Here is a 25,841-nt window from a genome sequence, read left to right as displayed (position 1 = left end):
AAAAACCACAGAGCTGTCTGTGAATTAAAATGTAAGCATTTTAAATAAGTGTTGTACCAATTTTTATGAGGGTCACAATACATTTTAAGAATCTGAATTGACTTTTTCTTTGCAAAACTGTTACTATATATAAAGTGTCCATGTATTTATAAAAAATCTGAGTGTAATATTCAAGAACAAATTGACTCTGGCTTAGCATATCCAAGCCATTAGTCTATCTGTGATTATTGACTTCTGTACTTTTCAGGATGAAATAGATTGTTTGCAGAAAGAGGTAGAAGAACTTAAAAGTAAAAATCTCAGCTTGGAGTCACAGATCAAGACCATTCTGGATCCATTAGCTTTGATGCAGGGCAGTCAAAACGAAGACAAACACCCAATGGCCGATAATTCAAGTAAAAGTGACCCGGAAGCAGTAGTAGAGTGGAAGAAAAAGTTGAGAACAGCTAACGAAATATATGAAAAAGTAAAAGATGATGTGGATAAGTTAAAAGAGGTAAGTTGTAGTCTGGGGGAGGGAAATCTATTATGGTTATTTTTAAAGTTCTACAATATTTTAAATACTTTCACAAGTATAAATAGCCATGTGCCTTAACTCACCATTAGCTAATTTGTGAGAGCAGAACTAAACCCTGGATAAGTGTATGTATGCAATAGGAGCTGGTCTCATTAGCTGCCATTAGCTGCCAAGAAGTATCAGGTGGTTGCATTTGTGACTATAACTGGAGCTGCAGTAGTGCCTCCATGGGAGAGTGCCTCTTCTGGAGGAGCTGTGTCTGTTTAAAGGATAGGACTCTCCCCCTTCTTTGTGGTTTGCCTTAAGTTTTTTAAGCTTACAGCAGCGGGTGCTTTATGTGCATTAACAAACAATCCATTTCCCTACTTAGCAAAGAAACATGTATTTGCTTGAGTTTTGAGGCAAGATCTTGCTATATAGCCAAGGCTTGTCTGGACCTCGATATATAGCCCAAACTGGCCTCAAACTAGCCACTCTTCTGTCTCAGTGTTAGGATAACTGGTGTGGCCCACTGTGCCCAGCTGAACAAAACAAAACGTTTTAATCAGATGTTTTCTAGCACTACCATTGTCTTACTTTGAAAGCTGAAGTTTACGGACTACTTCTGAGAAAGCTGTGAGTACCTACTTTAGACACTCCTGCAGAGGAGTGACCTGCTAGATGAGGCTGCCTAGGTTTCCTGTGCATCTACCCACCCCACAAGAGAGAGAGCATTAGCGGGGAAAGCAAACGGGTGGGATTGTTTAAATCCTGCAAGGAGACAGCTGCATGCTCTTAGTACTAGAGCAGTGGCAGGTGCTGCTTTCTGGACAAACACCAGCCTTTAGCTTGACTTCAGGATCCTCTGCCCTGCAGTACAGTGCTGCTAAATGCATAGAATTTTATGGCACTCATTTCTACAGCTGCCCTTTTAACCTATCTGTATTGCCTTAAAATGCTATTCTGAATTATTGCATCCTGAGCCATGAAATCGTTAATGGACTCCATATGATATTTTACAGAAGAACCGTGGAGTATTAGCTCCCATATCTGCAGTGAGGTTAAGTAGGAAAGAAACATCTTCAACTCAGTGTAAACCATTTTCCATATACAAAAACAAATGCTGTGCGGTTCATAAAAGGCCAGTATGAAAGTAAGAGGGAAACTGCTTTCAGAAAAAGAAACTACATCCATACTTCACTGCATCTTATGAGGGAAGAATGTGGTTCATTTGTGTATTGGCAGCCAGCCTTAGTGGAAACCTGTTATCTTTGTTAAAAGGTAAGACAAACTAGAGGGACTGCTGTGAACCAACAGTTTCTCCTGTGGCTTCCATGCCTTTCCTTGAGCATCAGTACACTGTGCATGGTCTCCTGTAGATACCACATGTTTGACAGAGTCTTCTTAGAGTATGAAGCTGCGTGTACATCCACCATGGCCTTCTAATGTCACTGTGTAGAATATATGAAGAGTATGTGAAAACACAGTCATTTTTAAATCCAATAGTTATAGCCATCCTAAAGCATCAGAATCACTTGGGATACATTAGATAATAGACTATAAGTGAGTAAAATACACAGCCTACAGAGACAAGAATCAGATATGCAGTACAAATCATTACAATAAGTCAGGTGCAGGTACAAACGATTCAGTAAGACACAACGTGGTGTGAGCTAATAGACTTCTGATGCTTCTTGGGTTCAGGTGAGTTGGGAAGCATGAGACATCATTTCCAGTCAGAGCTGAGAAGGCACAAGAAACTACGTCCATACTTCACTGCATCTTATGAGGGCAGAATGTGGTTCCCTCCCTTCTTTTTGTGACAGTATGCATTCCAGGCGGGATACTGAGTGTGTTCTAGTAATTTTTAGGTATTGTAAAAATCAAAGCAGAAAAAGCCATACCGGAAGGACTTTTTTCTTACATATGTATGTCAAGGGACAATTGGTAGAACTTATTAGAATATATTGCCTGAATTTTAAGTGTATCAGAATTTGGAAGACTGAGAATAAGAAAGGCCTTGTAAAAGAAAATTATTAGCTTACTCATGTTAGATTTATCACTAGAGAAATGTTTTAGACTAAGAATTAACTCTTTAGCATTAGTTTGTAAATCCTTGCTGATGATATAATTTTGCCTTATTCTTTCATATTCCCAGGTTCTGTCAGTAGGCAAAACTCTACTATGTGTAACCATTATTTGCTTTTAATAGTTAGAAGCTACCCAACCTATAATGAGAAATATTAAAAAGCGGAGGACATACTGACAGCGATACCTGTTTTAGGAGATGGGGGCAGGGAAGGAAATCAAGTGAGTTCTAATTTAAGCTTCTTGTTATCATCAAAAAATATTCACTAAGTGCCTCCCTTTATGGTGCTCTGCTTGAAAGCTTAATTCATTGTTTGTATATATGAGGAGGGAAATGGCTTTCCTTATATCTTCAGGGGGCAGTAATGGTGTCTATCAGTCACTTAAAGAATTAACCCTGCACCATCCTGGTTTGTGTACCTCTGTGAAGGTGAGCAAGTGCTCAGAGCCCACAGTGAACCTGGGTGAGTCTTAAGTAAACCAGCTCAAAAGTAACCTGGATAAGTTTAAGTGAGGGACAGGCTGCGGATGACTCTTGAGGCACAGTTCTGTGTAAGTAGGTAACTAATGCATTATGGAAGTTAGTCAAGTTATTAAAAACTGGTCAAAATTTTAATATATATGCTTTAAAACTTAAGTTACCCTTTTTCCTAATAATAATTCTACATCTCATTAGCTGCAGACATAATGTTCTAGCCACTTTTCTTGCTGGGTAAGTTAGTTTAGTGACTAATAGAGAGTTTAACTCATGTTAATAATACACCAATACAGTAATGGAGCATTAGCTATTTCAGGCTCTCTGTGATCCTGAGCCTCTAGCTTCCTCCCCTCTTTTTGTGACAGTATGCATTCCAGGCAGGATACTGAGTATCTTCTAGTAATTTTTAGGTATTGTAAAAATCAAAGCAGAAAAAGCCATACCGGAAGGACTTTTTTCTTACATATGTATGTCAAGGGACAATTGGTGGAACTTATTAGAATATATTGCCTGAATTTTAAGTGTATCAGAATTTGGAAGACCGAGAATAAGAAAGGCCTTGTAAAAGAAAATTATGAGCTTACTCATGTTAGATTTATCACTAGAGAAATGTTTTTGACTAAGAATTAACTCTTTAGCATTAGTTTGTAAATCCTTGCTGATGATATAATTTTGCCTTGTTCAGAGCCTTCAATTATTGTCAAATGAAAAAAATAAAAAGAATGTCATCCATTTGCTATTAGCAGTTGGCTAGGCTTTGAGCTAGCTAATTAGCATAGCAGTGTTACTTCCAGGGTACAGGATTCAGAGAGTGCTTGTGGGGATATAGGCTTTAAATACCTGGTTGGACTTGTAGTTTCACACTACCACACTGGTGAGCTTACAGTTTGAGGATTGCGTCTGGTATTCAGTGTTCTATTATTGTTATAAGAACACACACAGCTCATGTCATAAGTTCTACAAGGTACTTTTGTTTTAGCTTGGGCATAATTCTTTTTAATTCTTTTTTTCAGGCAAATAAAAAATTGAAGTTGGAAAATGGTGGCCTGTTGAGGGAGAATCTACGGCTGAAGGCAGAAGTTGACAACAGATCTCCCCAAAAGTATGTATCTCACAGAGTGAGGTCACTTTAAACCGACTCCCTGACAGGTCGTGGTTCCCATTTGACCCTTTAGTTAGGGAAGCCGGATGTGTTTGAACACCAAGTGCAAGCCTTTGATTTGGCTGAGGCTGATTTAGAGAAAGGGTCTCATTCCTTACTTTTTTTTGCCTTCGATGTATAAAACTGTTGTTTTATGTGACCTAAAACAATTGAGCCTTCACTTGGTTTTCCATATAAGTATTTAACAGCACTAATGAATACAATGATAAACAGTGCCCCTGAGCTGGTTTAGCCATCATCTTAGTCATGTGATGTGTTCTCTGCCTGGTACAGAGATGGATGTTACATGTGACTCCTGAGAAGTGAGAGGATGGAGGCACAGAGATAGGCTCGCTTATCCCAGTCTGCCCAGAAGTAAGTGGTACAAGTAGTGTTTGAACTCTTGGTACTGCTCCAGATTTTGAGCACTTAGTAACTATAGGAAAAACCATGCCCAAAATAAACTGAGGCCTTGTCACCAAATCTTGGGCTGATTATTTGAAACTATAGTGAATTAATTCTTCTTTTATGATGGTAGAGTCTTCACTCTGTGTTAGAAGATACAAAGTTGTAAGTTTTGACATTTGATTTGTTTATCTAAATTGTAAGAAAGAGTTAGGAGTAAAGGGGTAAAGACAGAAAAAAGAGCAGAGCATCTTTGGAGTCCTCACCCTACTCCACCATCAGAGGAGACAGCTGACGAGGGGACAGTGTGACTGCAGGGGGTGTCGTCTCTTTGAAGGCTTTGTGCATCAGATTGTTATCATCTTCATGGCTGACGGTAAGAAGTCAGAAGCAGAAATAAGTAAATGATGGAAGGATAGACTACCAGAAAAGAAGCAGTGTGTGTTCAAAGTAGTGTGGTTTAGGAAATGCTCACAGTAAATCCTACTTACACACAGGGAGATTACACACCAGCAGTTAAAAGCACGGGGTAACTTGTACTCTCTCCTGTCCTCTCCAGCCCTGTTGTTTCTCCTGCTAGATAATGTCCTGCTTTGACAAATTAGTGAAATAAACTGAGAGATTGTTGCTTTTATGTGGGCTTGAATCCTTGTTACTGGCAGCTCGCCCTGCCAGTCACAGTAATGCTTATCCATTAGCCCTTTCCCACAGCACGCTGAATGGAATGAAAGCGATTTTGTTTGTAGCTTTTATTTCTTGAAAACTTGCCCACCAGATTTCAAAATCCAGGCCAGCCCCAAAGATGTATGCTTTTAAATATCCATGACTTCTATCAAATAACTGGAGAGTCTCACCTGAGGAAATCTGGGCTCCCGTCTACTGGCAGACAAGCAGGCACACATCAGAATCCAGCATCACTGCAGCATTTACATCTCTAACTTGTGTCCTCCTCTTCATGGGAAGGGAACATTTTCACTTGAACAGGGATTTGAGCTGACCTCTATTTCAGATCAATTTGCAAAGCATTGAGGTATTAAATGCGTTGCATTTGATTTATAGCTTTGTTTACTCGGCAGCAGGAAATCCTGGTGGGATTCAGAGAGAAGCTGATCACAGCTGAAAATACTCAAGTCTGGTCCACTGCAGAGGACTTAGTTTGTGTAGAAACAAATAGGAAATTTTAGGAATTTAACTGTAAATGCAGACATACAGAAATCAGCCGTTTATTTCATTCCCTACATAGGAAGTGCCTTGATCAAAATTTTTTTTTCCTATTTAGTTGGTTAAGTGTAAAGAATTACTTTTTCTGTACACATAGTGGTGTTCTCTGACATATCCCACAGCCTGAGCAGACTGTTAAGAATGCACTTTAAATTTAGACACTAAAATAAAAAAGAATTAGGTGTTTTAATCATCTCAGGCTTCTATAACAAAATACATTTACAGTTTGACTTAAATCTTAAATAACAGATTTTTTTTTTCACAAGTGCTGAAGGCTGAGAACAAAGTTTGGCATGTTCATTTCTGATACATGCTCTCTTTCTGACTTACCAACAGCAACTTTTTTATTATATCTTCACATAGTAAAGAGAGAAGAGTGAAAGGATTTTTATCTCTCTTCTAAAAACATGATTCTAGATTCTGTAGGGTTAAGTCTCATCACTGTGACCTAATTTAACTTTAGTTACCTCTTGAATACCTTGTTTCCATATATAAGTTCACTGAGACAGAGGGTTTCCCATAATAGTCTGTGGCCGAGTTCCCTATTGAAAACAAGGGGAACTGGAGCATTTATATTGGTTTCAAATGGCGTAGTTATATCTTTTATAATGAAGTCTAAGTTATCCTCTATCTTTCTTGCTGTATCTTTCTGTTCTACCTTTGGTCCTCTATCTAATCTTAAAGTGTACATTTTTCCATCCTTAACTTTAATATAAAAGAACTGTTGAGCTTCTGGATGCTCGAAGGCTTTAATATCATCCACTCTAGCTTTTGTCAGAAATATATTATATCTTAAGTAGTGTTTAGAAAATGTAGTCCCTTTTTTCCTCTTTAGTGTTTGTTTTCCTTCTGAGTTTGTTGCACTAGGAGTAGGAAATAAAGACATTTCCAGAGCTTCATGGGTGGTGACATGCCTTTGAGTTTCAAAGTCTAACATCTAAAGAAAGCTCAGCACAGACATATTTAATGTGTTTCTTTTATTAACTTTATAGGAGAGGCTTTAAGCTATGCCACACACGCACTGCCGAGCCCTGACATAGTCTAGGCTTTTCTGCTGGAACTTCTGTTAAAGCTCTTGTATTTTCTTCTTGGCTCACATCACTGTTAATTATAATTGTGTCATGTCTTTCTTCTGTTTGAACTAAAACTACAGTTTTTCTGTTTAAAACTGTATTTACATTTTATAGAACTTGATGTCCTGGTTCTAATACATGTTGGTTGAGTAAATGAAAGAACCCCTGAAATAGCCCCTGAGATTGTAAGTATCATTGTTATTTAAGAAAATGGACCTTGAACCTTTTGTGTTACTATGACAAAATATCCATATATTGAGTGCTTTACAAATCATAAACATTTGTTTCTTATGGGAAAAGGGAACAAAGACCATCCATGGGTGTGTTTTCTTTGCAGGTACTAATACCATTCATGAACAAAAGGCCTCCAGGAGCCCCTTCACCAAACGTTACCAAGGCCCTGTCCCTTCCTCTCATTGTAGGCATACATCATGTTAGTGCTCAAGAATGAAGGCTTCCTTCTCAAAATCATTTATATAATTTTATACCACTACATTATAATCTTCATCTCCATATTTCCTGGTCAGCAAAACTTCACTACATCTGCTTCTCCAAGTTAAAGAGTTGTGTTGTTGTCGTTGTTTTGGAATTTTGTTTTGTTTTTTGAGACAAGGTTTCTCTGCTAGCTCTAGCTGTCCTTACACTCACTCTATAGACCACCCTGGCTTTGAACTTAGAGATCTACCTCCCAAGTGCTAGGGCGGAAGGACTCCAGCACCACTACCCAGCTGAAAGACTTGATCTTAGTCAGAGTATACAATGAGAAATATCAAGAGTATCACACCCATACATAGTGGTGTAGAATGGGAACTTGACAAAGGGGAAGAATTTAATACTGAAGTTTTCATAGTTCTGACTTTCCTTGACTCCAAATACTATTCCTAAGCTGTGTCAGCAAGTATGATTATGTTCGTACTTGCTGGAATTGGGAACTCCTTAGTGACCATTTAACTCAAAGAACTGTGGTGTTTCTACTTATGACACATTTGAAAGTTCCTTAGTTTATCACTCAGGTGCTTTCCTTATTTGTGTCTTCTCTGCCCACATCCCCAAATACTGATGTTAGTTACCTTTCCATCACTGTGACCAAAAATACATGGCAGAAACAATTTAAGGGTAAAAAGATTTATTTTGCTTTATAGTTTTGGAAGTTTCAGCCCATCAGAGTTTGAGAGGCTGTGTCCATGTCAGTGGGAATAGCTCATCATTCACTTGACATGGAACAGGAAGCAGAGAGCTAGACTGGAAGGAACCAGGGTGGGTGTACCCTTCAAAGGCTCCCTCTAGGAACTTCCTGTCTCAGCCAGGTCCACCTTTTAAGAGCTCTGTAGTCTTCATAGTATGTTGCCACAGAGGCAACCATGTACTTAAAACATGAGCCTCTGGGGACATACATATCCAAGCTGTGACTGATGGATGACACTTTAACAGCTGCTGCTTGTGCTAGAATACAAAATGTGTTGAGTTCAACTTCAAAAGTCCAGAGACTAAACAGTCTCAACTCTTAAGATTCAGAGCTCTAAAACAAGATCTCTTAGTTGTGCGCTCTTGTAAAATCAGAATAAAAGTTCCATATTCCAACATGAAATGGAATAATCATTCCTTTCCAAATGGGAGGAACTGTAGAATAGCAAAGAAAGGTTGGACCAGCAGTACAAACATTCGATCCAGTAGCTCCATATATGGTGGCTTCATCTGAGACCCACTGGGCTATGTCCCTGCCACTTGTGGCCTGTCTGCATCTATCTCCACTAAAGCTTTCTCATACCCATTTCACTATTTTTCTGGCGTCTCTAAAATCCTGGGATCTCCATTGCAACTTGGACTTCACCTTAAAGCTGACTCACATAATGCTCAAGAGCTTCCTATACAGAATCCAGCCATATATAGTACCAAGCCTCAACTATGTTTTAATGAAGCCTGGGTACAAGACTTCAGCTCTACAACTCTTGTATTCTATATGCCTGTAAAACAGTACCATATGAACAACACCAACTAAGGAAGCTATTGCCGACGTAAGAAGGAACGTAGCCCCTTTGCATATGCAGCAGTCTCTGCCTGCCTGGTTCAGCCTGGAGGGGCACCTTGCCAGGTGGCCTTAATCTACCAAGAGGCCCCTTCAGCTTGCTAGTTTTAAATGAATTCTGAATGTTTCTTGCAGTTTTACACCCTGGGACTTTCAAAAGGAAGAGTAACACCCTTAATTATCTGTCCTAGCAAAGTGTGCTACTAATCTCAGTAACTGTCTACAGCATTAATTCAGACCCTGTATCTTTCCTTGCCAAACTACATGGTTTTAAAACCCTTCATTCTTTACTCTTGGTTCTCATTATAAACCTGGCTAAAAGTAGGGAGCAATAACAATTTCTTTTTTATAAAACCTGTGTGTTTGTGTGTGTGTGTGTGTGTGTGTGTGTGTGTGCACATGTGGGTGCGTGCGAGTGTGCGTGTAGGTATCTGTACTTGTAAGTGCAGGTGCTCACAGAGTCCAGAAGAGGGAATTATATCCTCTGGAAGTAGTTAGAGGCAGTTATGAAGTGCCCTGTATAGATGTTAAGAACTGAACTCCAGTACTCTCCAAGAGCAATACATGCTCTTAACCACTGAGCCATCTCTCCAGCAGATGCAGTAGCCATTTTAAACCCTGAATGCTATGCTATTTAGAAACTTTCTCTGACAAATAAATTAGACTAGTCTTCCTAAGTTTCAGGACATAGACAAAATATAGATAAATTCCTTGTCAGAAAATTATATGAGTGGTCCCTAGTTTAATTGCTTCTAATCTTTGTTCCCATCTGAGGCTTCATATGCAGTCTTTACTATCAGTATTCCTAGCAGCATTCTGGTCCTCAGAATTCCCACTGGAGAGTCACCCATTATGCTCTACTTAGAGACTTTGAAGACTCCATACTCCATGTTTCCCTCCAAACGGGTCTACATTTCCCCACAAACCATTTCCAAAGGGCTAAGGACTAAATGATCTGGCTTATGTGATTGTAGCAGTGGCACTGATCTTGGTAATGACTTTTCATATTCTTTTCTTTTTCTTTTTTAAAGATTTATTTATTATATGTAAATACACTGTAGTTGTCTTCAGACACCCCAGAAGAGGGCATCAGATCTTGTTATGGATGGTTGTGAGCCACCATGTGGTTGCTGGGATTTGAACTCAGGACCTTCAGAAGAGCAGTCTGTGCTCTTAACCGCTGAGCCATCTCTCCAGCCCTCCATATTCTTTTCACATGCTGTGTTTACAGTAGCCAACAGAAATAATTAAAAAGAAGATAGGCTTCTTTTTTTAGCTTACTGTTTCAGAGAACTTTCAGTCATTCAAATCTGAAAGACAAGGGAGAAATTCGTCTTTGACATCAGATCCTTAAAGCTACTGTTGAGGCGGCATGGCCCAGGAAACAGCTAGAGCAGAACAGAACCAGGGTCCGATGTACCTTTCAGAGCCCTAGCCTAGAAACCTACTTCCAGCCAGATGCTCCTCCACCTTCTATAGTACTCAGTGAGAACGTGAGCCCATGGCAACAGTAACTTGCTTCCAGCCAGATGCTCCTCCACCTTCTATAGTACTCAGTGAGAACGTGAGCCCATGGCAACAGTAACCTGCTTCCAGCCAGATGCTCCTCCACCTTCTATAGTACTCAGTGAAAACGTGAGCCCATGGCAACAGTAACTTGCTTCCAGCCAGGTGCTCCTCCACCTTCTATAGTACTCAGTGAGAACGTGAGCCCATGGGGACAGTCACAGTGAAACCACAGCAGGCAGAAAGGTTACCTGCCATCAGTTATGGTAGGGCAGCTGCCCTCGCTTTCAGTTTAGAGTTACCTCAGAGGTTTAGAATATGAAGACAGATGTCTAACATTTTGGAAGTTGAGGCACAAAGCATGATGGTTAACAACTTAGCTCCAAAGACAGGCTACCCAATTTCAAATTTCTCTTTCACTATTCTGTCCTGTGTTCTCTGCATAATTCATTTTCTGCTATACTCAGAAATTATCTGTAGTAAAGTATAAATCAAGTTGCTTAAATGTCTTGCCTTAAACTGCCCAGTATCTTCCAAACAAGTAAATCCAAAGCCTGCAGAAGCTCTTCTGTGGGGTGGTCAAAGGAAAGGCTGGACTAAGACAATCATACAGGGAAGTGTTCGAGTATGATGATTATGAACATGGGCTCTAGGATGACTTAGAACTGAATACTGACTGTTCTTACAACAAAAGAAGAAGGGTGGGTGGTTCTCCATTTTAGTTTTGGGCCTCGGTGAAATGGGCAAGTGGGACTTACCTACCATAAAGGTTACATTGGGGTTAAGCAAATTAAACTTTTCCATGTACTTTGAACAGAGTTGTAGTTCATATTCAGCCAGTCTTACAATACGGTCACTGTGGTCTTTCAGCCTCTGAACTTAGTTGTTGTGTTTAGTTGTTGATACTCCTTTGTTGTCTGTCTGCTTGATTCTGAGCTCTGAATTCAAGAGTAAGAACCTTGCAGCCTATCTCTTTCAGTCTCTCAAACCTGGAAGGCACTTAGTAAGTGTTGGTTATATAAACATATTAAAAAGGAGATAACACTAGACATATCAGTGAGCTTGCTGATAGTCTCAATTTATATAGATAATATAGTATTGAGAAGATTAAAGGAGCCAGTCTATATCTTGGTGTAACGTGTATCTTAGTTACGGTACTATGGTGAGGAGACACCATGACCAAGGTAGGTTATAAAAGAAAGCATTTAGTTGGGGAATTGCTTACAAGATTCTGGAGTTTAGTCCTTAGCCTCATGAAGAGGAGCATGGCAGCAGGCATGGGGCAGCAACCGAGAGCTCACATCCTAGCTAGATAGGAGGCAGAGAAAACGGGCTGGTTTGGCTCTTCAAACCTCAGAGCCCTCCCCCAGTGACACTCCTCCTCCAACAAGACCACAGCGACTTGGATCAACACCTTCAAATGGATGAACCTATGGGAGTGATTTCTCCTTCAAACTATCTACCACAGCTCGTAACAAAGAAGGAAGGAAGGGGAGGGCTGTTTGTCTATGTGTGTAATCATATCCGGTATACTCCATGGGCATCTTGGTTCATTTCTGTCTTCTCAGTGACTTTATTACCCATTGAGTTGCTGTTTTTTTACTATTTCTCCGATTCCACACCTGGTTATTCAGATATCTTTTGAATAACTACATCTGTAAGCTATCATCACATCCCCAATAGCCTAGATCTACTTAAGTTCTTGTTTAACTTCACTACTTGCTTTTTTTCCCATGAGTGTTTCTTGAACCTTGAGTATCTACTTTATTGTTACCCAAAACTTAGGCTACAAATCTGATCAGCTTGCTCTTCTAGTTGATGACCTTAGGTGGCCCCCAGTTACCTTCATAGTGAAGTTCAAATTTCTTACTCCAGTCTGTAAGGTCCTAAGAGCTTGACCTTTAAATGTTCTTTTCTCTTTCCTCCTCACTGTTTTCTGCTCTAGTCATGTGAGGTTTCTCCCTGGGCTCACTTGCATGCTTTGGCTTATACTTCTTCTTCATCTCCCCCCGAGTCTTGTTAAGGTGTTGCTTTTATCATTACCATCACCATCATCATCATCATCATCAACATCAACATTTGTTGTTGTTGTTGTGTTATGGGTGGTGGCTCCCCATTGTTTGAAATCTAGCCCAATATCACTCTCTTTGAGAATCTCCACAATTTCTCTAAGCAGAGAAATGCAATATTTTTGTGATTATTCTAATAGTCATTTCTTTAGTAATCAATGCTGTGTACTGTTCAGCACATGACTATGATGGCGACTTATTCTGCCAGCCGAGGGGCACTTAGACATATTTCCAAATGCACTACTACTTAAAGTAAACTAACCAGAATTATAAGATTTTTGTGTTTCTTTTTGTGCTTAAGAGTTTGTGAGAGGTTTGAGAGAGCAGGATATCAGAGATTGGCATTTTCTGCAAATGAAGAGACCAGGAAATTTTCTGAAGCTTTTTTTCTCTAAGGAATGTCAGAAATTGGAAGTTCAAGAGGGGGCCACAGGAGATGTATTAGAATCTGCTCTTCTCCAGTCCTGGGTTTCTTCTGGGTCTACATAAACTAGATTCTCCCTCTCTGTGCTGGCTCTAAGCTGCGGCTCAGTCACATTTCCTAAAGGGACTCACGTGTAGGTATCCTCCTTTCTTAGCAGCACTGTGCTCTGCTCTGCTGCCGTGGGCTGCTCTCCACTCTTGACGTAGTCCAGCTTCTTTTGTTTCTCCAGATTCTGCTCTGACAAACACAGTGATTCCGGGTGTTTGACCCCAGCCTGATCTGGTGACTGATTCTGTTCTGCCCTTTGGTTTTCCCAGAAGGGGAACTTGTAGGCTGTCAGGGGAAGCCTGATGATACCCTGGGGCCAGACTGTGACAGCTACTTGTGCTCTAGCCCCTGGGCTGGGTGCCCGAGGGGCCCTTCTCTGGATGTACAGCTAATTGGTGATAGACAGTTATTGCAGGTTTTTGTCAACTTGTCTTGATTGCATTGATAGGATATTTTATGTGCTTGCAATGCTTGTTGTTAACTAAGTTGTGTGGTTGTCAGAGATTATGAATGAATATGTAAGAGTAGGAACAGTGGCTTCTGCTAATCTTGTAGACCTTCCTCACAGCCCTCTAAGCAGACATCAGTTCTCAGTGACTCATCTGTAATAATCACAGAGCAGCTAGATCACAGTTCTTTGTTTTATTTTCACTGTTCCTTATGCACCGAGAGAAGAGACAAAGAAAGGAAGGATTTAGCTAAAGTGAAAAATACATATACAGATACATATCTAGGGAGTTTTAGAATGATTTATAGCTCAGCTCTAGTGTTTTCTACTCCTGAGTTTGTGTTATGATTACTATGGAGATGTACCTGCTTATACTTTTAGAAATGTAAAAAAGATAGTAAAGTAATATTTTCCCATGGATGATTAAGATCATCATTATCATGCAAACTTCAATGTCAGTCCTTTGGTAAATTTTTCCCCAAAAATGAGAGAATAGTGCTTGCACGGTGGGATGGGGCTTGGAAAGGGTGATTCACTAGTTAGAATTTTCAAACAATGGGCTAGATACCAAATGTCTTACCAATGACATAGGGAAGGAAACAGTGATCAAGAACACAGTATGCGTTTCTCCTTGTGACCCTGTGTGAGCTCAGGCCTCATCAAAGACTTGGCTTGAAAGGAATTACCGAGTCCCCATTCACATATGTTGCCCATTACACAGGTCATGTCTACTCAGAATGTCAGGTTCCAACAGTGTAATCTTTAACTACAAGTGCATGGTTAATTTAATAAACTCTAAAGAACTTCCTTTAACATGATGTTACTGCTGTTGTTTTTAAATCCTATTCTCTATCTGAAAGATTCTATTTTGCTGTTGTTTTGAGACATGGTCTCCCTGTGTCTCCCAGAGGGCAAAAGCCCTGGAGGCCTCCCTTGTTAGCGTCTGTGTAGGTGTTACATATTGCCACCATGGCCAGCTTCTGCCGAAAGTGGAAGAGGAGCTATTCCAGGGTTCTCTGTCTAAGTCCCCTGCCAACAAAACTCCCATAAATTTTGGTGCTGCTCTTAGTGTCACCTTCTGTGGTGATTGTAGACATGAAGTGTTCATTCTAATTACTCTAATTACAGATGAATGTGTACTTTCCTCTTGTTTTCTTTGAGTGGTGAGTGATGTGCTAAGGAAGAGAAGTTGGTCCTCTTGGGTTTTAGAGGATGTGCTTCCTGGTCCCCTCAGTACACCACACTACGCCACAGGGTTTTTTATGGAAAAAAGGTATGATAAAGATTGCCATAGACAATCCTTTTTGGATTGTAAGTTCTCTATGAATCTATGTACCTAAGTGCGTAATTTTAAAAAGAGAAAACATTTTGAGGAAGCATTTTTAGGAATATGTCTCAGCAACACGTGGGAATGGAAATGAGGCTCGGGATGGACAGTGTGCCTGCTGTGTATGGATACTCAGTTTCTAAGCACAACACTGGGTTGGGGTGTAGACTCAATTTTGTTTGTAGTGCATAGATAGAATATTTCTTCTGCATCCTGGCAAAACATAAAGTGTACAGTAAAACCCATAGGAGGCAGGTGAGAGAAGAACCACACTGAGTCAGCTGAATCTTCATCCTCACCCCCAAATGTAATCTTGAGTTTATTCTGCTCTGCTTTTCCCTTTCTCTTTACCTGAAATGCCCTTGGCTTTGGCCCCTCTGTGCACATGTGCAAGGCAGGACCTCAAGCTAAGCTTCCCTGTGCTTCCCATTCCCGTTAGCCTCAGATTCCTGACAGGTTCCTATTGTAGGTTACTCATAGATGTTATACTCAATCAAAGTGAAAGTCAGGGAATTTCCTAATGGGTAGATGGTGTAAACTAAACTATTGTGTACACAGAAGACAAGGAAAGAAAAGCACAACAAAGAAAATACTTATGCCAGTGTTCATATAACCTCAGCATTTGAGAGGCTACAAGGAATAGGGGAATCATGAGTTCAGGTCAGTTTCACCAACATAAGGAAGCCCGTCTCAAAAATAAAACAAACAAACCCTGCATGTATTGCTATATACACAGTCAACTCTGTGATAGAATATACTCAGAGAATAGATTCTTTTCTTTTTAGAACACCATTATTAGGCTGGAGAGATGGTTCAGTGGATACGAGGAGCACTGTCTGCTCTTCCAAAGGGTCCTGAGTTCAAATCTCAGCAATGATATGGTGGCTCACAACCATCTGTAATTGAGCTGATGCCCTCTTCTTGCATGCAGGTGTACATTCAGATACAGCATGCATATATATAAAACAACATTATTATTTTATGTGTTTGGATGTTCTGCTTGCATGAATTTCTGTGTACCACATGCGTGTAGTGTCCTCAGAGGCCAGAAGAGAGTAGAATTGTCTGCGACTGGAGGGACAGGTGGGTGTTCCTAACACCAAATATGAGTGTTAGGAACCAAATTCTAGTCCTTGGAAGACCAGCAAGTATTCATAGCTTCTGACTCATCTCTTCAGGGCCTCTGTTAGGGTAATTGTAGTTGTTCCTAAATATAAATTTCTGAGTCATATATCAACTATTTTAATTTAGGTAGTCTTTATTCTGTATAAAATGAATAGACAAGTTGTCTTAATAATCATTTGGGAAAATTCACTGTTGCCTTATGGACTTTAAATACTTTGTCAAAACATTATGTCTTACTATCAGCATAAATGTACATGGGCATGAAATGGTAGAACTGTTATTTAGTACATTTTTATACAACACAATCTGAAACACATGAAATTTTGAGACATTAAAGTGTTGTGTTTTTGTTAAAAATACTGTCATGTAAGAGGTTTTGAATTGCGCTTGCCTTCCCTCTCTTCATGGATGTGAATGTGGTGCTTGACTTCAAGTCTCTGAAGAAAGAAATCGAAGATGATCTCAGAAGATGGAAAGATCTCCCATGCTCATGGATTGTCAGGATTAATGTAGTAAAAATGGTCATCTTGCTGAAAGCAATCTACAGATTCAATGCAATCCCCATCAAAATTCCAACTCAATTCTTCATAGAGTTAGAAGGAGCAATTCTCAGATTCATTTAGAATAACAAAAAACCCAGGATAGAAAAAATTATTCTCAACAATAAAAGAACTTCTGGAGGAATCACCATCCCTGACCTTAAGCTGTATTACAGAGCTGTAGTGATAATAAATAAATAAATAAATAAATAAATAAATAAATAAAAACTGTATGGTATTGGTACAGAGACAGGCAGGTAGAAGAACAATGGAATAGAATTGAAAACTCAGAAATGAACCCACACACTTGATCCTTGACAAAGGAGCTAAAACTATTCAGTGGAAAAAAGACAGCATTTTTCAACAAATGGTGCTGGTTCAACTGGCAGTTAGCAAGCAGAAGAATGCAAATCAACACAAGTCTCTGAGATTCCACCTCACACCAGTGAGAATGGCTAGGATCAAAAACTCAGGTGACAGCAGATGCTTGCAAGGATGTGGAGAAAGAGGGACACTCCTCCATTGCTGGTGGGATTACAAGTCTGGCAGTTCCTCAGAAAATTGGACATAGTACTACCTGAGGACCCAGCTATACTACTAGGCATGTACCCAAAAGATTCTCTAACATATAACAAGGACACATGCTCCACTACGTTCATAGCAGACTTATATATAATAGCCAGAAGCTGGGAAACAACCCAGATGTCCTTCAGCAGAGAAGTGGATACAGAAAGTGTGGTACATTTATACAACGGAATACTACTCAGTTATTTAAAACAGTGAACTCATGAAATTCTTAAGCAAATGGATGGAACTAGAAAATACAATCCTGAATGAGGTAACTCAGTCACAGAAGAACACACATGGTATGCACTCACTGATTAGCCCAAATGTTCAGAATACCCGAGATACAATTCAAGACCATATGAAGCTCAAAAAGAAGGAAGACTAAACTGTGGGTGCTTTGATCCTTCTTACAAGGGGGAATAAAATACTCGTGGGAGCAAATACAGAGACAAAGTGTAGAGCAGAGACTGCCCCACCTGGGGATCCATCTCACATAGAGTCACGAAACCCAGACACTATTGTGGATGCCAAGAAGTACGCTGACAGGAGCCTGATATAGCTGTCTCCTGAGAGGCTTTGCCAGAGCCTGACAAATACAAAGGCAGATGCTCACAGCCAACCTATGGACTGATCAAGGGGTCCCTAATGGGGTCCCCAATAGGGAAAGAAAGCACTGAAGGAGCTGAAGGGGTTTACAGTCATATAGGAAGAACAATAAAATCAACCAGCCAGACCACCCAGAGCTCCCAGGGACTAAACCACCAACAAAAGAGTACACTTGGTGGGATTCATGGCTCCAGCTGCATATGTAGCAGAGGATGGCCTAGTTGGTCATCAGTGGGAGGAGAGGCCCTTGGTCCTATGAAGGTCAATGTCCCAGTGTAAGGGAGGCAGGAGTTGGTGGGTGGGTGAGGGAACACTCTCATTGAAGTAGGGGGGGATGGGAAAGGTTTTTATGGGGGAGGGTGGGTACCAAGAAAGGAGATAACATTTGATATGTAAATAAAGAAGATATCCAATTTTAAAAAAAGAAGGAAAATGCCACTATATATCTGTTTTTTGGCAATCTGTATGGCTTTTTCTTGGTTACTGATTGGTGTGAAAGGACCCAGCCCACTATAAGCAGCACTGCCCCTAGGTAATTTGTTCTAGGTTCTATAAGGAAGCAGGCTGAACGAGCCATGGTGGACAGTCCCTCAATTAGAGCTCTTCCTTGGTCTCTGCTTCACTTCCTGCCCTGACTTCCCTCAGTGATGGAATCTGATGTCAAGTGTTTCAAACTATGCCTCATACATATTGGTATACTAAATATTCCTTTTACTATGTTTATGTCCGTATACATTTATGCTGACAGTGAGATGGAATGTTTTGACAAAACAATTAAAATCCATAGGACAATTGTGAATTTCCCACAGTGATTACTGTGACAGGTTACCTACTCATTTTTTGAACACTATAGTATAAGCCAAATACTTATATGTCCTTTCTATGTTGCTTTTGGTCATGCTATTTATTGCAGAGATGGAAAGCACGCTAGGACAGTGAGCTAACCTCTTTTTGATACTCTGATAGTCATCACACTTCTATATCTGCATTAACTTCCACCTTTCAGTACTCTCTGCTCTTAGTGTAACAACATCCACATGCTCTAATGTCAAGGGTCTCTTCTCCCTGCTTGTCATTTCTTCTGGAACTCTCCATCTCCTTCACCTCAGTCACAGTCCCCATGTCTGTGATAAGTTTTCTTCTGGTAAGCTCTCTGGCATACCTAGAGTCGATTGAATAGTCAAGCATTGTGACATTCTAACAGTCGGCCACTTCTTTCCTAACTACATTTTTATCAGACTGTGGTTTTACTCCCAGCATCAATTCTGCTCAGTGCCTTGCTGCACCTTTATTTTTTATTGCTCTGTTCTGTCTTCTGCTTGTCTGCCTCTCTGAAACGTCATGTGAGGGTTTCAGTGGGAGACAGGGAGGCAGCATAACAAGTTTGCTATCAGTGTGCTTGCTCTGTAGCAGGCTACGCAGTGCTCACAGATGGGCTTTGGAAGAGGTGGATGGATGGATGCTAATTGTGATACCTGTCTTTTATTTGTATATGTTGTATGTGAACTGGAAAGCTAGAAGAGGGAGGTTCTATGAGGTTATTCACAATTAATATGGTGCAATAACGGAAATTTAGACCATGTAGAAGACTAGTCTTACCTAACTAAACTAGGGTAATGTATACACATTGGAACTGTGTTTAGCAAGGAGTATCAGTACTGAAAACTTTATTTTTAATTCCTTATTTTAGTTAGGGTACATTTCTAGCAATAGAAAAACAATGATTTTTGTAGATTTTAATGTGTCATGGATTTCAAGGTGTTAAAAGTAAAAACACTATATATTTGTCCAATTTATATGGAATAAGGTAGTACCCATCAATATAGGAATTTTAAAATAATGGAAAACAAATCCATCACTAGCGTACATGCTACTTAAGAATACAGCTCAATGTTAGCATAATGATCTCTAGTGTTGAACAGCCATGAAACACTGCCAGAAATTCAATCCATATGAGAATGGTAAAGGAAAGACTAAGATAGGAAAAAACAGCAGCAAAATAAGGGGGGGTGGGGAACAAAAGGTTGCAGTGAACACATGGTCATAACCCCATATGTTTACAAAGACATATCCAGTACTTCATAGCTTCCCTCCTATCTCAGGATAGTTTGATTTCTTTTTCTTTTCTTTTCTTTGCTTTTTTCCATATTTACCTGTGTGTTTTGTCTGAGTGGTATTATGGTATGAAGGTATGGTGCTTGCATACCATGTGTTCCATGTGTGGCAGTCAGAGGACAACTTATTCGAACCAGTTCTTCTCTCCATCCACCATGAGTTTTTAAGATTGAACTCAAGTCATCATTGGGCGTGGCAGCAAGCACCTTTATCTACAGAACCCTCCTGCCAGCCCAGGCAATACCTAACCAGATTTGGAACTGAAGGTAAAAGTCCTTAATACAGCAAGTTTTTAAAGTCTTTTTCTGCAAGTTGCCAAAAGGAGTCCCACCAGGGAACAGGCTGTTGGAAATCCTGTAGCTTTGACCTGAAGACACCTTTCTCCAAACACTCTCAGATCTTCTGCTCTGCTCTTGTGGTTTGGCCTCAGTGCTTCAGCATCATCCTAGTGGAAGGTTCACCTCCAAAGGCATGGGTTCCTTCGTCCATGAGATTCCTCTTATGCTTATTATTATGCTTTTTGTTAACTAGGTGGTAAGGCAACAATTTTACCAGAGGTAGAAGGACTTTTCAGAGCTCTACAAAGGCATTTAACAACACAGTAGAGCTATCTGTAGAAGACTGGGCATTTCGTAATCAAGTTGTAAAGAACTCTTTAAGGGAGTATCGTCAGATCCTGCTGTCCACTAGCAGGGGAACTTCTGTGCTCCTCTCGAGGTATTTAGAGTTAGTTGGGCACTGACTCTGGGCTCTCCATTATTTGGACCCTTTTTCCAGAGTCACATGGATTAAAAAAAAAAAAATAGCATCTTGAAATAGACTTTGATGTGCCTGTCTTAATGCTTAATAGCACTGGGGTTTGTTGGGTAGGCCAGACCACAAAAGCCAGTCCAGACTCAGAGTGCTCTCACTGTTTCCGTTACCTCAGTCAGTAGGAAAGGGAAAATAGGAAGCCAGAGACTCCTGCAAGGGTGACGATGCCCTGTCTGGGACCCTAGCCTGATGACTGATTCACCTACACATTTGAGGATGTAAATGGAATACCTTGTTTCTCATGAATGGCATGCTCAGGGTGGCTCAGCAGGTAAAGACATCTGCCGCCAAGCCTCATGACCTGAGTCTGAGGCACCAGAAACCACATGGACAGAGAGAACTGACTCCAACAGTCATTCTCTGGCTCCCACATCCATGCTGTGGTGGGAGTGTATGTATATTCACATATGCAGATGCACACAAAATAAACAAGACTATGACTTTAGAAATCTTTAGGAAGAATGCCTTTCTGCAGTTTTTGGTAGTTTTGCCAATCCCCTGTGCTTGCTGTGTTTAGTCCTTTAATTGGAGCTGACAGTGAGACACTGAAATTCAGTTCCTCAAATACTAGGTTCTAAGAGTGATTATTGCCCTCCTTTGCTTTCTCCTGGCCTCTTTGAAACACATATTTGAAACATTTCTGTGAAAATCTCTGGGGGGACAGTGGTCTTATGAGCTGTGTGCTGTTTGAGATGTTCATACTGTAGTTGTCATGTCTGCTGTAAGATAGTGTCTCCTATATGTAACAGGAAGGATACACATTCTCAACAGTATGGTCGCCTAAACAAGACTTGAAACATGAACACCACCAGTCAACATGCCCACATGGAAGGAGGAATTCTCCCAGGACTTGACCTCTAGGAGATGTAATAACTACAGCCAACTGAAGGCTGCTGGGAGAGGTGACTGAGTCCTCGCCAGGGACACGCCCTGCTAGGTTAACTAATCCCAAGAGGTAATCCCTAAACACATGAGAATGCTGAATGATTTCAGAAGGCTGTATTTATAAATGTACACACACATATAAATAATGGTTCAAGGATTGCAGGCTATTGATTTGGGGGATTGGAAGTGCATGGAAGAAATGGAGAGAGGAAAGGGAGGGATGAATGTTGTAAATACTTATATATGACATTCAAAATAAATAACCTTAAAAAGGAAAAATAAACGTTCAAAAAGGTCAAATTAATAAGACTTTGATTTCTTTGTACTTTAGTAGGGCCAGGAGCAGGCTTTAGCCTGTGTATGCTTTCCTCTCATCCAGAATGTAGACTTCGGTTAACATTGGCAGGCTCAAAACTCCTGTAAGCATCTCTAGATTCTGGCAAATGTATTTCCAGTCTCAGCTCCCAAACTGTTGAGTGTTTCTCTAGCATAATGAAGCCTTTGGCCATCACTGCTACTTTGAAAATCAAAGCTTTTTGGTCTCTAATGGAATGTTTATAAAAATGCACCATTTTGAAATTTGCTTAGGAAAAGGAAGTAATGTTAAGTGATACTTAGAAATCCCTCTGGCTTGTCTTGGCATTGCTTCCTTTAATGTTATGTACTCTGGAAATATCTGGAATTAGTAGGAATAAGAGAGTATTAAAATGAAAAGATAAATAAGCTCTTGTGTTCATTGTCTTATTTCTTGAAAGTATGCCATTATATGTGTATGCTTGGTTATTTTTTCTGTATGATAACTTACTTAGCTTTTGCCAAATTTAATAGAAGTGTCTTGGAATCACTAAAGCTTACCTGACCCATGTCAAAAATTCAGAGTCTTTTACTCCGGTGAAAAGGAAAGCTTTCTGGATAGAGCTGTGAGAACATCGAGCCTGTGAGAACGTCCTGGCTGTGCTGTATAAAGTCTGCAATAAAAAGCTCTATGCTACTCCATCACTTTCCTTGTTGTAAATCAAAAGAGAAATCCCATGTACGAAATGTATTTGGCTTAATAATGTAGTGACTATTATACTTACACATGAAAGGACAGAGGACTTAGCTTGTTCATCCTATAGTGTTGGTGCTACCTTAATAATGTAGTGACTATCATACGTACACATGAAAGAACAGAGGACTTACCTTGTTCGTCCTGTAGTGTTGGCTCCACCTTCATAATGTAGTGACTATCATACGTACACATGAAAGAACAGAGGACTTAGCTTGTTCGTCCTGTAGTGTTGGCTCCACCTTAATGAATGGACTAATGAAGCTTAAAGTAGGAGGCTTGGATTTATATGAGATATTTAACAAGGGACTGCTGTATATCAGGAATGATTCTAACAGTCTAACAGTGACTGCAGACCCAGAGGCCCTCTACCCTCCTGGCATGTCAACTACAGTAGAGGAGCCACAAATCAGTTCCCATGGATTTGACTATTTCTGTCAGTATGATCATTCGCATAGTTTTTAAAAAGTTCCATCACTTGGTATTATAACTTTGTGTGACATGTTAAAATGGAGTGTTGGGGTTCTCAAGTCACTGACTGATCCTAACTTTTAAACTGAGTTGTGCTTTGCTTGTCCTACTTAATATATTGTCTTATGCTGATGTCTGTTAGTTCCCATGGCACTTCAGCTTTTCTCTCTGACATGATGAAAAATATGACTAGGAATATCAGTAGAACCTTTGCTACATTTAAAAATTACCATAAAGTGGGGCCTGGGGAGATGGCTCAGTGAGCAAGAGCTCTATGCACAAGCGTTGAGGGTCTGAGGAAGGATTCCTGGCACACATTAAAAAGCTCTGCCTGGCCACAGAAATTGCTGTTGGAAGATAGGAGGACCATGGGAGCCTCAGTCTGTCCAGAATACAGCATGCTCTAGGTTCAGTTGAGAGATATGGCAGAAAGTGAGAGGACACCCAACTGTCATTCTTTGGCTTCTGCATAGCACACATATCTATACCACACAACACACACACACACACACATGCACGAACTCTTGAGCATGTGTGGGCATGTGTGTGTGCGCACATACATACACACACAATTTGGTAGTTTCTGATGTGTTGTCTGGTAGCATTATTTGATTTTAAACCATTTGGTCTTTCTTTTATATGTAAAGATGTCTGTGTTATAAAGTCTGTACTTAAAGAAATGAATCTCTGAATAAATGTAAGAGTGTCACATTTGCTCCTTGCATTAAATAAACATGCTACACAGTTTTCCCATTTAAAAACAAGCAGGTTACTTGACTATGCCAGAGTGGTTTCAATCAGGAACTCACAAACATATTTGCAGAGTGCACTCCGATCTCTGTCCACCTTTCTAAAGTTATTTTGCAGAACTATGGCTTTGCCATCAACTATATTTAGAAGCCAAATATTTTTTTAACAAAGAAAAACTCTTGACATTGCTTAACCAAATTCTCGTCGTCTTTAAGATTAAGTGGTTTGTCCCTGTAGTTTTCGGTTTTATGTCTCTTGCTTTTGTCTTGTAATTCAGAAGCTGAAGGCAGTGTGCTTTGGGACCTCAGCTAATTGCAGTGAGGAGATCAATATTCAGCAGTTGTATCTTTTAGAGCCCTTTCTACCCTGAGATGTGATGATTCTATATTTACCTTTGCTCTTGCCTTTTCCTGTTGGTAGCAAGAGAGTACAGATCACCTGAGTGATGTGCTGGAGAGAAACTGGGCCAGGGACTGAAGAGGTGGCAGCATTGAGTGGCTGTCTAGAACATATGGTTGACTGTACAAGGTACAGTTGCTGAGGGCTTCTTGTACTCTTTCATATGGTTTACTGCTGCTACATGGTCTTAGTTTCAATTATTTTTGTAATTAAGAAAGGGAAGAAAAGGAATAGCTTGTAGAACATACCTTCTCCAATCCCTTTCTGAGCGCAGACAGCTCTCAGATTCTTAGTGGTCATTTAGTATGGCTGTTATCAAGAAAACAAGTAAGGCTCTAAAGGAGCTTGACGAAGTAAAGGGATTTTTCATGGTATCCTGTGAAAACAGTTTCCTATAAGAATCCTCACTCATTATCAGACAGAATTAATGAGCTGGAATAGTGTTAATAAGTTTGTACCTCCAGCCCCAGATGCACTCCCAACCTGTACTGGCTGCTCACAAATTGTTTTCTCCACTGAACCCAGTACCCATTTTTGACAGAATAATGGAAAATAGATAGTACCAGGTAACGAGTGCATTTTTGATGTTCTTTCTAGTCACTCTCAAATATACCCCCTTCAGAAAGTATAAAAATGTTTTTATGCGTAGTATGTTGGAACCACAAGCACTGACTTCGTATTTCAAAGTTGGAAGAAATGAGATTGATGTCCCACACAGTTGTAAAATGCAGAAAATAGGAGAGGTGGAATGAATTAAAGCCCAGTGTTGAGAAAGGGCCAAGAGAAAGCTTCATCTCAGCAGCGACTGTAATTGAAAGGGCCCAAATAACTTTAAAACCTCCCCTCCCGAGACGTCTGCATTTCTGAATTTCAAATTGACATTTTATGTTTGACAAGGTGACATTGTATAAGAAATGTATTGTAAAACACTGCTGTGCGATAGGAAAATGATTGAATGTAAATATTTCAAGATGTGGACCACTGTTCAAATGTTATCATAAATCTTTGCCATTGTTTTAGGGGATAACTCTTCATGCATATGTGAGCTGGATTGATAGCCAGCTCTTGGAAAGGAAATCATCAGTGTGTTTCTGCCTTTGTCTCAAACATTAGTCTGACTTTACTACTAAAATACCTTATTAGATTCTGTGCTATTATGTGCTTACTATTAGTGATTATTAAGTATAATCTTTTTTTTTTGAAGGTATACTCTAGGATTGCTTTTGTCCTACTTAGGAAATGTTCCAAAATCTCAAACTCACATGATTGAAACTGTCCCTGTTATGTGGGTGGTGACAGTTTCCACTTAAATTTTACAAAGAAAATAGCCTGAGCCATATCATTAACTATCCTTCCATTCTTTCCAGGTTTGGAAGGTTTACAGTTGCTGCTCTTCAGTCCAAAGTAGAACAGTATGAACGTGAAACCAACCGCCTCAAGAAAGCTCTCGAACGCAGCGATAAATATATAGAGGAACTAGAGTCTCAGGTAGCACACCTGAAACACTCAGAGGAGGCAAAGGAAGATATGGATGCCCTCTGCCAGAGTGCACCCTCAGCAGATGCCAAGGGGCCCAGTGGCAGCGATGAGGTTGTACCACCACAGAATCAGAGTGACAGTGGCAGAAAGCAGGCTGGCTCAGCCAGTGCTTCTCACCTGTCCACACCTTCTAGCAGCAGACTAGCTGACAACAGTTCTGTCAGACAGGAGAGCACCAGCAGGACTGAACCAAACTGTCCCCAAAACAAAGACAGATACGCCCAGCCTACAGAG

General features: G+C 40.2%; 1 protein-coding gene across 2 annotated transcripts in view; it reads left to right on the top strand.

The window, feature by feature from the left end:
• Obi1 (ORC ubiquitin ligase 1) overlaps nucleotides 1-25,841 on the top strand; it is a 44,046-nt gene that overhangs the window by 15,920 nt on the left and 2,285 nt on the right. For both annotated transcript variants that reach the window (XM_031361228.1, XM_031361229.1), the window contains exons 4-6: nucleotides 248-496; nucleotides 4,076-4,164; nucleotides 25,436-25,822. In XM_031361228.1, coding sequence (XP_031217088.1) covers nucleotides 248-496; nucleotides 4,076-4,164; nucleotides 25,436-25,822 — 725 coding nt within the window. The remainder of the gene's footprint in view (nucleotides 1-247; nucleotides 497-4,075; nucleotides 4,165-25,435; nucleotides 25,823-25,841) is intronic.

This window comes from Mastomys coucha, unplaced genomic scaffold (genome assembly GCF_008632895.1).
Source record: "Mastomys coucha isolate ucsf_1 unplaced genomic scaffold, UCSF_Mcou_1 pScaffold9, whole genome shotgun sequence".
Classification (NCBI taxonomy): Eukaryota; Metazoa; Chordata; class Mammalia; order Rodentia; family Muridae; genus Mastomys; species Mastomys coucha.
The sequence above is the reverse complement of the archived record's forward strand: the minus strand, read 5'-3'. Positions and strand labels throughout refer to the sequence as shown.